Source organism: Netta rufina (assembly GCF_964035555.1).
Source record: "Netta rufina genome assembly, chromosome: 4".
NCBI lineage: Eukaryota > Metazoa > Chordata > Aves > Anseriformes > Anatidae > Netta > Netta rufina.
The window spans coordinates 47,039,782-47,053,923 of record NC_140127.1 but is presented as its reverse complement, the minus strand read 5'-3'; the positions used below and the strand labels follow the sequence as shown (position 1 = coordinate 47,053,923).

At 41.3% G+C, this 14,142-nt stretch overlaps 1 protein-coding gene across 3 annotated transcripts in view; it reads right to left on the bottom strand.

Moving 5' to 3' along the window:
* Nucleotides 1-443: 443 nt before the first annotated feature.
* USO1 (USO1 vesicle transport factor) overlaps nucleotides 444-14,142 on the bottom strand; it is a 32,763-nt gene continuing 19,064 nt past the window's right edge. For all 3 annotated transcript variants that reach the window (XM_084286263.1, XM_084286264.1, XM_084286265.1), the window contains 11 exons: nucleotides 10,712-10,822; nucleotides 9,934-10,052; nucleotides 9,122-9,303; nucleotides 8,310-8,431; nucleotides 7,204-7,342; nucleotides 5,715-5,878; nucleotides 5,143-5,229; nucleotides 4,272-4,358; nucleotides 2,440-2,538; nucleotides 1,752-1,967; nucleotides 444-880 (listed from right to left, as the gene is read on the bottom strand). In XM_084286263.1, coding sequence (XP_084142389.1) covers nucleotides 803-880; nucleotides 1,752-1,967; nucleotides 2,440-2,538; nucleotides 4,272-4,358; nucleotides 5,143-5,229; nucleotides 5,715-5,878; nucleotides 7,204-7,342; nucleotides 8,310-8,431; nucleotides 9,122-9,303; nucleotides 9,934-10,052; nucleotides 10,712-10,822 — 1,404 coding nt within the window. In that variant the 3' untranslated portion in view covers nucleotides 444-802. The remainder of the gene's footprint in view (nucleotides 881-1,751; nucleotides 1,968-2,439; nucleotides 2,539-4,271; nucleotides 4,359-5,142; nucleotides 5,230-5,714; nucleotides 5,879-7,203; nucleotides 7,343-8,309; nucleotides 8,432-9,121; nucleotides 9,304-9,933; nucleotides 10,053-10,711; nucleotides 10,823-14,142) is intronic.

The following is a 14,142-nucleotide window of genomic DNA, read 5'->3' as shown; positions in this document are numbered from 1 at the left end:
GTTATATAAATCATAGTAGTTTTCATTTCCTTACTGAAGTAGTCAACAGATTTTTTTTTAACTTATCTTTATGCTGACTTGGTAGCACATTAGATCCTTAGAATGAGTATATTGGTCTTCGTTTTTCCAAAGAGATTCTTCTTAAAAACACTACCTTGCTTGTGCACATTTCTGTGAAGCCTCTTCCACGTTATTAGCATAACGTTGCAGTTCCCTCGGGTTCCCTCCAGGAGGTACCAAATGCAGCTGTACCAGGCGTCAAGGCACTCGATGCTCAGGTCCATTCACACCTAGAGAACTAGCTCAGGAGGGCAGCAGAGTGGCCAGCGCACACCACAGCCACCCCAGCCCTTCCACCTCGCCACTGCTCTTTAAAGGAAGCCACAAATTACACTGAAGCTCCATGCTGACAGCAGAGGCAATGATTCCATTTGACAGATGTTAAACCAAATACTTCTGTATTTAATTACGTTAAGAGTTCCAGAAGGTTAAAATGGTAAACAAATGCACAGAACTCTTGTAATGACAATGAACAGCATTGTCATCCCCATAATTTAAACAGTGTCTAAAGCAACTTCTAAACAAGTAAAGTTTGGGATACTCATATAGAACTTAGTAATTTTTGTTTGCTTTACCTAGTATGAAGGGTTTCCAGACACTTCAGTAACTTATAACTTGTCCCATAGTTGCCACTTTCCCCTCTGCTTCTTGTAAGCAAATGTTTTGGGTTGTATACCAATAATGGATTTTTTCCCCCCACTAACAATGCAATCTAGTTTTCATTGTAACACACAAAAGAACATTAGTCTTGCTCCTCTTCATCCCCATCCTCATCTTCATCTGCTTGATCTCCAGATTCAATATCATCCTCATCTTCAACCTGAAATGAATGAAGATCTGTTGTGAGCAATAAGGTCCTTTCCGTCAAAGGATCCAATCCTTTGAAGATGAAACAAATGCAGAGGGAGTGAAAGCAGGCTTAAAAGGTAACCTAAAATCATCATGCTGTATCAATTAATTCTTCAAATTGTCATCTTACAATCTCACAGTTTAACTTCTACACATGCTACGAGTACCCCCCCCCCAGACTAACATTTTATCCAGATATCAGAAGCTAGACCAGGTTAACTTAACTACTAAGAAGTAATCTTTAATACATAAATGATTTGCATCAGAAAGAATGATTGCTTTTGGATAAGAAACACAGGCTCAAGTCTGGCATTCAGCCACAAGAACTGCAGCACATCACCTAGTGACATCCACCTTACAGTCACAAGTTCAGCTGCAAGCCACAAGGGTTCTTAAAATCAACTGCCCAGAGTTGCTCTCAGATGCTGCAGTGACCATTTGCAGCAGAGCTAGAAAGCTTTAGTTGCTTGCTAAGTTATCACTTGGATTTTCTGCAGAGCAAGCCCTTGCTTGGATCATCACAATGCCACCCTTTGTATTCTAGCTGGCAGCCAGGACAAGCAGCAGCAAGGGCAGATGGTCAGATAGCATTCCAGACACATGGATATAGTATAAGGTGTTTTCATCACAATGCTTATGCAGGTACCTCTGAACACTTCTTCCAAGAGGCAATTTTCTTGCTAGCTGCCAACTTAAGTTCAGAAAGCAACTTTGGTAGATCCAACAGCCCTACATTTATAGGAGGATGCCTCACCAGATGTGTTGGATAAAGCACTGTCATACCCTGACTGCTCAGGCGAGCCTTGGACCTGAGAACTTACTTGAAACATTGTTTTGCTTACCGGTACACCAAGATCCTTCAGTTTATTCTTCAGGGCAGATAGTTTCTGATCCTGGTCAGCCAAAAGCACCAGAAGATCATCCTGTTCTTTTTTTGATTCTGCAACTTCTTGCTGAAGTTTGCTTTTCTCATCTTGCAAGATGGCAACTGTACTGTTAGATGAATCTAGGTGCTGTTTTAGTGATGCTTTTTCTTCAGAAAGGGCTTTGACTTCATTCTGGCAACAGGAAAGAGCCCACACCAAGTCACACCTTAAGCAAGGAAAACTGCTTTGTTTCCTACAAACACTTCCCATACCCTACTTGTAACAGCTCAATCCCTACCAACGGTCCTGTGGCCTCACTCCTACAGTTCCTTAACCAAACTCCCCCTATTACCAGCCAAGAGAAAGGTAGGTAGGAGTTTTAAAGAGTGACTACCCTCCCCCAGTCAAGTCAGGTTGTCCATGTCACAGTAAAGCTATTTCCTAGACCCTTCTTACTAAATCTTTAAAGGCTTCAAAGGCAGGCAAGGCCTAAGTTCCACAAGTGAAAAACAACAGAAGAGATGCATTCAACTTCCCTTCTGTTGTCTAAAAGAGAAAATCCTGACAGCACAAACCCCCTCCATCCAAAGCGTTTCCAGTTGCACAAGTCCTAACTGAAGGCTGAGCGTCAAGTGACCTGGTCTGGCGTTCATCCACTACTGACCTTCAGATCTTTCACTTCTTGCACAAGTCGTCCCTCTAATTCCAAGTTCTTTGCTGCTGTTGCACTGCTGTCACCTAATGCAGGATCTGTGCTTGTGTTCTGTGCAAAAGAAAAAGCAGTGTCAGGAGCACTGAATGCCTCACAAAGTCAGCATGCCAAGACATTACACAATTACCTGTAGATGTTAAAAGCTTACTTTCTCGCTACAGCATAGCCAAGGTATGGTAGTTATTTACATCATACACTGGAAGGCATCAGAAAACAGACATACACTTTCTGGGGTCTGAATACATGCATAGGCGTACACAAAAAAGAAGGTATAACCTTTAATTCACAGAAATTATGGTGTACAGAGTATTTTCTACGCCAACTCAGTCACTTACAGGCCACCAGCTCTCACCTCAAATGGTTCTTAAGTGCCAAAGGGTTGATTTTTTTGTTGTTGTTTTGATTTTTAATTAGGCTAAATATCCAGCATGGTTGAACCTTAAACCTCACCTAGTTGCAACCCCCTGCCACGTTCAGGGACATCTTCCATTTGTGCAAAGCCCCATCCAACCTGGCCTTCAATACTTGCAGAGATGGGGCAGTATCTGCATCTTTTATGTGACTACTGAAAATAGGAATAGTGTGGTGTAAGCCAGCCCTTCCCAAAATTAAGGTTACCAAAATGTGGCAGCTGTCTTTCAGTTAAAACTACCAACACAGCATGAACGTGCTACAACTGCTTCTGTTGTAGCACGTTCAACTCAGAGCTCTAGGAAAGGCTAGCAGTCTGTTGGATGGCAATGAAATGGCCTGACAGCTGATGATAGCATGAAACACTTGAATGTGCCTTTGCCACACAAGCACACACAGCCAACACATGTTAAATGGAATCTCATGTGGCAGCTGAGCCTTTTTACACTGGAAAATATCAAAACCCTTCCTCACCAAGCTCATCTGTGCATTAAACACTTGATCTTCTCCCCACACAAAGTTCTTTTCTTGTGATGTTGAAATCATACTGTGATGCGTAAGTCAGAACAAGCCAGCCAGAAGCAAGAGTTTCAGCAAACCCAGCTTCCTTATCTTTGTCATTGCAGAGCTACAAACAGGGCACACAACAACTACTCCTGTTCTGCTTGAGCACCATCACTGAATGATCTCCTTCCAGTTGTTCACGTGGCCCACAGACCTACAGCTTGAACCATGAGCTCTGCTGCAGAAACATGTCAGTAGGATGTTCACACAACTCTCTAATGAGGTATGCAGGCTCAACATATGCTTTCTAATGCCATTAGCTAGTTCTGAGGACAGGATTGCCTTTTTTTAAAAAAAAAAAAAAAAAAAAACTTTCCTCAACAGCTTTCTTGGCCATTTTTTTCAATATATAATATTTAGTATTCAACATGTAACATATTATGTTTGGAGGTCTGCACAGACAGTTGTACCTGTTTGCCAAACAATTTTATCTAAGTTTCCAAAGTAGTATCCTCCAATAATTGAAAAATAATCATCCCTCTAATGTATACTATATCATGCATTGTGCTTCACAGGAGGGGTTTGTTTGTTTTTCCCCTTTGGTAACAGTAGAAACTTAAAACACTGAAGGACTTCTGTAAAAACACCAATGACCAATGGCTTCACAATTCGCAAAGCACTAACTAAAGTAACATCTACTCTTTCCTCAGGAAGGATTTGTCTAGGTAATACATTACTTCATTTAAAACAATATTGGAATCACTTTCTGACATGCATGTTTTAAACAAGCTCGGTTTAGGACAAATGCTACTGACAGCACAGGCAGGAAAGTTTGTCTCAAAAGAAAAAAATAAGTATTTTACTAGTACCATTACTTGTAGCTTCTGATTCTCAGCCTGAAGCTTAGCGATTTCTGCAGACTGTAGTTGTATCTGAGTCCTGAGCATTTCCAATTCCTTTGGAAAACAAAAAAGGAAAATACTTTCAGTTTTAGAAAGCAAAGCAGTTCTTCCCACTAGCTTTTTGTTAGGTTAAATGCTACCAGAAAAATTGCTTTGCACTAGCTACATGAGTGGAAGGGTGCAAATGTCTTAGTGACAACACAGCAACCATTTCTCTAGAAGACAAAGCTAGACAGCAACAAACATCACTTCCACCCCATACTCTGAAAAATTTATTCTTTATGCATTGCTCAAAGCCACTTGCCAGACTGATGTTTATAACAGGGTTTCACCCCACTAGCACTCCCACCGGCACCCTCTGTGGATATCCATCCACTCTGTGCAGAAAGTCACTAAGGCACATCAGCCTGGGCATTCTTTGTTTTCCAATCACAATTCTCAATCAAGTTTTTGCAAAACTGCTAGGTATTTTTTTGCACAACAGCTATCCTAAATCATTGAACCTACAGATACATCAGCACTCGTTCTGTGCTGTACATCTGATACGTGGAAGCTTTCTTATGAACACTTAACAATACTTGGCAATGGGTAAACACAAAAATCTCTCAAGTCTGCACAAGTTGACATTTCTATTCCTGGCTTAAAACTGCTTAGCAAAAGCAAGCAATTCATTTTTGGATACATGATCTCCACGCTCCAAGATCACTACTATCATCACAAAGGAAGGCCATGAATATTATCAGGAAGCACAGAAATCCTGACACTCCCTGAAACTTGACCCTTCCCATCCCAAGCTACTGCTGTTCACTACAGCTTTGCTAAAGCAACACAAGTTCACCTTCTGTAGTTCATTATTGTGCTCCAAGCCACTGGATTTGCTCATCTGTGAAGACTGTTCTGTTCCTGTTTCCAACTGCGAAGGCTTCTGTAATAGCAACAGAAAAATCAATCAGACAACTAAACAGACTATAGTTATGTTGTCCAAACACACAGTGAACTGTGTGCTTGAATCACTGTTCCCTGGTTAAAAGGTTAAAACAGGTTAATAAATGCATGTCATAAAGCTCTGATAGCAAGAGCGCAACTGAATCGTCTCCTCTAAGGTAGAAGCAAAATATATCTTTCACCAATTGAGATGCAGAAGGCAAGCAAAAGAAGGCAGATTCTACACTACAGCAGATGAGCTAGAGAGGTTACTCCTGGGAACAGTGTGAAGCAGAAAACAAGTAAGGAAAAAACACACACTCCCATTAAGCCATCCTGCACTGTATTTCTTATTATCAGCACGCAATCATAACTGATTGCATGACTGCCATCACAGTGATGACCTTCGCAGCATAAGGCAAATAAAATTTTAAAACAAAAACAGAAGCCCTGTCAAGATCTGCTGAGACAGTAGTTAGACCTTACCAATTTTTCAATCAAAGAATCCTTTTCCCTCAACTGCCCTTGCAGCAGCTCATGCTTGTTTTTCCATTCTTCCAACTCCTCTTTCAGTTTGCTCACTTCCTCCACCTGAATGCCATTCATCTGAACTGTATCACTGTGGGAGTTATGATGCTGATTGTCCTTTCCTAGGAGACAGATTATAACAAAGTTCACTAACATCATTTTCAAAGTTGTTTTTTAACACAAAAATCAAAGAATTCATTGCTCCTCCTCCCCTCACCCTACAAGGCAATACAAGTTATTTGAAGTAAAGAGCCCAAGTACAGAGTTTTAAAATTCTCTATCAGAAGTCTAAGGACAAGGTCTAATTTGCTATTCCTTATTTGTGACTAATCTGCATGCTGCTCTAGCCATTCAGTTCAACCCAAAGAAATACATACACAGTTCATTCTATAATGACTGGCATGACTGGCAGTTGTTCCCTTACCTTATGTTTAATACTAACAAACCAGGTCAATGGCACACACAGCTCGTCAGGCATCTTGCCCTTGGATTAACTCGCATGTGCTGTCCTGATTTAAGCATTCCATTAGCCCCCTCTACTGACAATGACATGCTTCATCTTGTGCATCTGCCATACCACAGATTCTTCCCTGATTCAAATTTTCACTCTGAGACACAAGCTGTAGCACACATGGACTCCCTCTGTTTTAAGACTGAACAGGGCACAACGGTTTTGGAATAAGCTTCTACCAGCAGTTCCCTAGTAGCCACCACTTCCCACAGCATCAGCTCCAGCCCTTCACCCAGCACAGCTGCAGCTAAGGAGCTAGGGTTGCAAGGAAGGGCTTGTCTTTTCATGGCGGGCAACTGAACTAACACCACCATCAGATCAGAAGCTATTTCTAATCCCAGTATTTCCATGTGTCCATGGAAATGGATTGTCTGGGCTGTAGCCATCTTCTCTAGGTGCTTGTTTTCCCAGGTAGCAGCATGGCAGGTAGGCCCTAGCTCAAGATACACTAACAGGCCGTTCTGAGAAAGGAACTAGTATTGCAAGACTCCTAAAACTTGGGCACAAATCAAAAACAAGTGATACTTCCACCACATTTTCAGGTTGTCCTTTCAGTTCTCACTGCACATTATTCTGTAGTTTGAAGGCATTTAAAGTAAGATATTTTAAGTATTATTAACTTATGATTTAATATTTTATATTTGTTATTTATATTTATTTCTATTTTATATTAAATTGTATTTTAATATTATTAAAAATACCTTACTAATATTTTTAGTTAAAGCAAATCTGATGCTTAAATGAAGTTTATAGCAATGCTCAACATCGACTTTCCCCAAAGTCTTCATCTCTATGGGAAATTTTCATATACTGTGTAATAAAGCAGCATGTCTGCAATGACAAAGGATTATTTGCTGCACCTGTTCTATAGCTTGGCATAAACTACATACAATCTTCAGCACTAGCAAGGTTACTGTTATTCTTTCTGAAGCATACCTAGCTGTACTTTAAGGAGATTATATTGGTCTTTGTGCTGCTGGATCTGCGACACTTGCTGTGTAACAGTTGTTTGAAGCTGCTCATTTTGAGATTTTAAAGTGTTAACCTGTTGTTTCAATTCTTCAAGCTCCTGGTCCTGTGAAAGGAAAAGAAAGCACTTTCAGTAATAACATTGGAATACAATGCTCTAAGGTACAAAAAAACAGATGAAAAAACTTGACTCCACCAGTAGACATCACTAGTTACAGAAATTGTCAGTGCTACCTATGACAGATTAGCAGAAAAGTTTCATACAAATGTAGATAGCTTTCCTAGGGAAAAAGGCGGGGGAAAGATAGAAGCAGTCTGTCACACAAAACCAACGCATTCTTAATCTCTCAGAGGAGAGCTCCACCATCTCCATACCAGGGACAGCAGGAAGAGTCAACGATAAAAAAATCTTTGAATTTTTCTCCCCACCCCACTGAATCCTGCACACATTTGGTCTGCTTACAAAGTCTTGAAAGAAACAGTGGTAATTGCAGTCATATGTTCAATAAAGCCTCACTGGAGGTTCAAAAGTGTCCCTTAATTCCAGGTATACTGCAGCAGGCTGTGTCCAGGAACTATGAAAACCTGCTGCAGTTCCCCTTTAGCTAAATTACTTAGCTTTGCTCCTTTACTTCTCAATTTAAGCTGTGGCAGGAAAAAAAAGAAAAAAGCAAACTACCATTGGAAAAGATTCACCAAGTATACCCAAATTTGATCAAGGAAACTTTGTTTCCTTTTGAGTCACATTTCATCTATTATCTTTTGAGAAGCAAGAGCATAGAAATAAAAATTTCACCTTTTTGAAAAAAGTTGCTGCACATTTCTCAGTTACTTAGTTGAAGAGAAATAAACACAAAAGAGAAAGATGTACCTCAGGAAAGGAATTAAACTTAACCAGTATTCTAAACACTGACACTTGAGTTCAGCCAGTTATTCTTGGCCTTAGTGTTTTTAAAGCATACCCGCATTGCTAGAATCCTTCTTACTTGTTTTACTACATCTGCATTGTGATAGCTCCAAAAGCCAGTATAAACAGCTTCCAAAAACAGGGATATGGAGCGACTGCCTCTTACCTGCTCCCTGATGACTTTTTTGTAGTGAGTCACAATGTTGTCATGCTGTTCCAATGTCTTCTTAACCTCCTCCTCTTTTTTATCTTCTTCACTGGACTTGTAAATAGCTTTACTTATGACACCTGTTGACAAGAGTTTGTCAAGTCTTAAAAAAAATAGTCTTAAAAATAGGAAAAGGCAGTGTTTTTTTTTATAGGAAGGTTTGCATGCTTACTGCTCGACAGTTTCAGAACAGGAAATGTGTGTTTTGAGTTCTTTCCATCAGCAAAGGTGTGTTTCACTTGCATTATGCTCCATTACAACTATTTGCCTAAGTGGCTGCACAAGTAAGAGATTTAGGACTGTGAAGGCAATATGTAGATGAAGCCTTATTAAGAATGGAGTCCCCATTATTTTCTAACAAGCCAGGAAATTCATTATTCATAATTTGTCTTAACAAATCTGCAAAGTGCTGGCTTGTGTACTTCTGTGAGTCGAGCTTCCATCACCACCCATTTCAGTCTGTGTGAACACAGACAAATACACTCCTTTGCCACAGTGTGGCAACTCACAGCACATAGTAAGAATTGTTTTATTTAACAGTAAGTCTAATTACTAGAAGTCCTGATTACGGATGTGTACTGGGAATAATTTTACAAAATATTTGAACTGCAAGTTTGGATTTATGATAGCTTAGAGCAATCCATGTCCCGTGCTTCTTAGAATGCTGTATTTTCATATAATCACACTACTTTTAATAGGACATTCAGCATGTTTGGTAATTCAGTCATCAGCTCATCACAAGGAAACCCACAAATTAAAATACATCTCACCTTCCAATTCCTTTACAAGCTTGGTAAATTCATGATCAAACATCATGTGGTCTGGGCTAGAAAAACTAGGCTGTGGTTTCTGAGCAGCTCTGGAATAAAGTTCATGTTTGCTAATGAAGCCAAGCTTCTCAATGAAGTTCTCCCTGCCAATCCTCTTCTCAATCAGCTGTTTCAGTTTCTCTCTAAAAAAAAAGAGGAGAAAAATCAACCACAGTGCAACAATTCAAGAAAAAAAACATTCTTAGCTCATAGAATCATTCAGATTGGAAAAGACCTGTAAGGTCACCTAGTCCAACCTTTATTAACCTAGTAGTCAAGTTTAGCACTATACCACACTAAGTTCTCAAACTACACATTTTTTGAAGACCTCCAGGGACAGCGACTCAACCACTTCCCTGGACAGCCTATTCGAATGCCACACAACCGTTTCAGTAAAGACATTTCTCCTAATACCCAGCATAAACCTCCCCTGGCACAACTTGAGGCCATTTCCCCTCGTCTTAGTGAGGCTTTTGTTTTCCCAGTTACAATTTTGATTATCTGCCTCAAGTCTTATCTGCATTACATGCTTAACATTCAACACCTAGGATTTTTCAGTGTGACACTGGCATTTGTTCACACCCTAGGAATACACAGGTTAGGACCTATGCAAAACAATGATTTGTTTTGCCTAGCTAAAAGTGGGGTCCAGTTACTTTGCATCCTGTAAGGAACATGCACAGAAAATATTCAACCAAGTATTTAAGAGACTCTTAAACTACTATCTGCCATTCAGACCTTTCCCTACAGTCTTATTTGTACATCATACTTACTTCCTATAATTTTCAAGAGAATTATCGTTGTAGTAGATGGAAATGCCAAGTAGAAGTGCACACAGGCCTTGCACGAGCTGTTCCTCTTCTCCAAGGTTCTCAGCTATCTGCCCTGTGAGCTAGAGCTCTTGTTAAGGATTTTTGAGATACTAAATAAGCACAAAACATACCGCATAGTTCTCTGTTCCAAATCTGCTGTTTCAGTCTAAGTTTCCTCTTAAAATTATTTGCCCATCTAAAACCAAGCTTAATTAGTACACCAACAAGCTATCTTACAATTGAAAGGATTTGAGAAACCAGTGGTACTGCTTAACCTAAGAGATTCACTTGTTCCCAAACAAATCTTTAGCTTAAATAACAGTTTAGCCTAGAGTACTGTAGTCAAATATTTTTCTCAAGAGTAAGCATAGAAATAAGCTTCAATACAAGTTAGAAACATGCCCCCTACTTCTGGAGAAGAGCCTAATTCATACTAAATACTTCAATGAACTTGTTAAAATGAAAAAGAAAAAAACACACAATACTTAATTGGCAGAATCCCTCCCCAAGATGGCCTAGCTTTCTGCTGTGCCTGAAGTTACACGCACATCTTACAGGCAGATTAGCATACAGAGAGCTCTGGCAGTAAAAGGCTGCTTCCATCTCCTGCCCTGATATATTTCCTTGCACTGCATGCAATATCCCTGCTAACTGATCTAGATTAGCATTTGATTTTAACATGGACAGTCCAAATAACTACTAGGCAAGTCATTCTAATCTGCTAACAAGTCAAGGATACAAAAGGTATATTGGCTGGATTGTGAAGGAAGTGTGTGACAGCAATTGAGCAGTTGCTTAGCCAAGTACAAAGCAACATCAGCAGTCCAACCCTGGTCTGTACTTTGCTGCCCTGGAAAAAATAACACCCCCCTCATTACTATCTTTCCACAATCAAAGGCTAAAATACCAAAAAAAGAGCTGTACCGATTCAAAACTCACCTTTCAGTGCATTTTAGAACAAAAAGTAACACCTTTCAAAATACCCATTCGTTAGTTATACTGAACACAGCTCTAGTGCTTTGGTGAAACAAGTATTAAACCACTCGTATTTAGCTGCTTTCAGAGCAAAAAAACAAGCAACACAGATGTGAAATATGACTCAAGGCAAATTAGCATCAATATCAACTCATAACAAATTAGTTTTGCATGTAATTAATACTAGGGTAACATAAAGGAACATACACACAACCCTTGCAAAGAAGGAACAAGGTGTAAATTAAGGCAGGTAAGGATGCCCTGTAAGAGATTCATCACTACAGCCACTTCCATTTGCTGCTGCCTACAAAATACCATGTGTTCTTAACATAATATTGAAGTACCTTTCTATTCAGACAAAAGAGTATGTACATTAAGCCAGGAAGGGGAAAGCTCACTACCATGATTGAGGGATTTATTTTTTTACCGGAAAAAAAAAATAAGAAAGTCTATTTGTGGATGAAAACATCAGTTCTCTCCCCCTTGTCTTTGCTGCAGATAAATATGGACACAGCAGCATTAAGGCAGGCATGCATTCCTTCACAGACGGTCAGCGTTCACGAGGCAGCCTGGCAAAATGTTCCCTGCATGGAAAACCGCTTCACGAGTTTGGTAAAGTAACTGGAAGATTAAGTCAAGTCTCAAATACAAGACAAAGCATATGGACCTGTTGGGATGCCTTCAAAAGGGAGGCAAGAAAATACACTGATAGGAGTGGTCACAGGGATCAAAACAGCAGCAAGAAGTATTAGTCAATGACAAAGAAGAGTCCATGCCTGAGAATTATCTGTGCTTGAGACACTGGACTTCAATCCTTGCCTCTGGTAATCCCTACACTTTAGGGCTAAAGACAGTATTTTTTTTAAGCATTAAAGCACGACAAAAACAAGCTTCCCAAGCTCTTTAAATAAGCCTTTTAGCCACCGAAACAGCCAGTGAGCATCACTCTGGCAAGAAGCTTCTTCTGCAGCAGGCTCCCAGCAACCATCTGCCACTGTGGACTGCAGGACAGACAGGAACGGAGCCTACCAACTCCACTGGGACTAAAGACCATGCCCTGAAGGGACTGCCTTCAAGCACTATTGAGGTGCTGTGATCTGTTTTAAGATATCGTCATCGCTAAAATGAAACAGATATCCTCTAAGGGGAAAAAGAAAACACAGAATTATAGTCAGACTGTGGCAGCCAACCATAATACTGCTTACATGGGAAAGGAGAGTGTTTGGCCCTTTGGCCCTCATCCTCACCTTGACTTCCAGAGACCCAAGTGAACAGTGTCAGAACAGCAGAGACTACAGCCATCAGCACCAACTGCACGTTACCACATTGTATTGCCAGAGTAAGTACTACATATGCTGTTAGGAGTCACTGTTCAGCTTCTCTGCGACCCTGTTGTTGCATTGCATTAATGCACATATTATTTTCCTTGCTGCTAACCTCCTACCTGAAACCCATGACTGGTTGCCACTGACCTGCATCTCCCTGCAGGCTGCCTAGTCCCAGTAAACTTTTCTCTTTTTTGCTCTTTCTGTCCTCAGGACCAGTCCACTGAGCTTTCCCCACCTGCACTGGGGGGTCTCCCCTCCCACCACATACTTCAAAATTAGTTCATAACCTCCATGATCTAGAACACTTCTACATGTCTGCTCATGAGATGACACGACAGTCCTCTAACAACACGTTTCAACAAATATTCCCTCACAAGCCCTTACTACCCACTAGGTAAGAACTGTGTTCACGCTCCAATCCTCCGGTAAATCAAATTTAAACAAAATAAGACATCTCTTGCATTTTTCAAGTTCTTAGAGAAAAAAGCTACCATGCCACACTGGTGCAGTGGATTGCACTAGTACTGCCTTGTCAGACACCATAGCTGATGAACCTGCTGACCACACTGGCCCTTCTTGCTAGACCAAAACTGATGTGCAGGTGATTTTCCTCACAGAACTATGGGGCCACTTAGATGCCACTACGGGGCCTCTGGGAGTCACCTGTTCTGTACATTGCCTTACCACAAAAAAGCTGTAAAAACATCAGTTCTTCCTAAATCCCTTCCAGATTAGATGCATTAACATCCTCATGACACAGGCAACTGCGTAACAGCCTACCACAGAAATGCCTGCAGAGGAACATACCCTAATACTCCCACCTGCCAGTACCCAGTGGACAGGCAGACTGCTCATTTTTCCCCACCGAGTGTTCCTCACACTTTGGACTGGTTCAAAACTGCTGGCAATCCGTTTCCCCAGACCTCCTGCTCTGAGAGTAACTGCTTTAACTGGCAGTCTTGTCCCACAGGACATTTGCAGACTTCTGAACTGACACTTCCACCAGTCTTCTATTAAAATCTAGTCAGCAGCACAAGGCTGCCTGTGCTTGTGCAGGTTGGCATTTCCAGCACACATCCCCCCTGGAAGCAGCTGCACACCACGTGTACTCGAGCATGGCATCCTAGACTGAAGATTAAAATGCTTGGCCTAATCATTCCCACACAGCCCAGAAGAGCCTAACACACACCTAATTAACTAATACACACCCATTTTCTAGCCATGCCACGAGAATCACTACTCTAACAGGTTCCAGTCCTCCATGGCAGCTGTCCTACAATTCATGGCTGGTAACAATCCAACCCCACCCCTCTGCACAACTACAAATAAGCTAATTCAGCACACAACTCCACAGCAGTGATATTTCAAGAACTGTTTCTGCTCAGCTGACTGTGTTGGGTCTGTCTGAGCTGGAGTCACCTTTTCCCTGCAGCAGCCCACACAGTGCTGTACTCTGCACTCGTAGCTGGAACAGCACTGATATCACTCCAGTGTTGTGTCTATTGCTGCATAGTGCTGGCACAGCATCAGGACTCCTTCCAAGCCCCCAAAAGCCAGCAGACTGGGGGTGGGCAAGTGATGGGGAGGGGACATTGCTGGGGCAGCTGACCTAAACCAACCAAAGGGATATTCCATAACACCTGATGTCACACTCAGCAATAAAAGGGGGGGCTCTCGTGGGGGAGGGGGCTGTTCCTCCTGAACAACCACTACGCGTTTGGGGCCCTGCTTCCCAGGACGTGGCCGAACACCGCTCGCTGATGGGAAGTAGAGAATAATTTTTCCTCTCTCTGTGCTTCCGCGCGGACTGATTGCTTCTTTTGTCTCTGTTTTTTTCTCCCATTCCCTTTCCCTTTAATTAAACCTT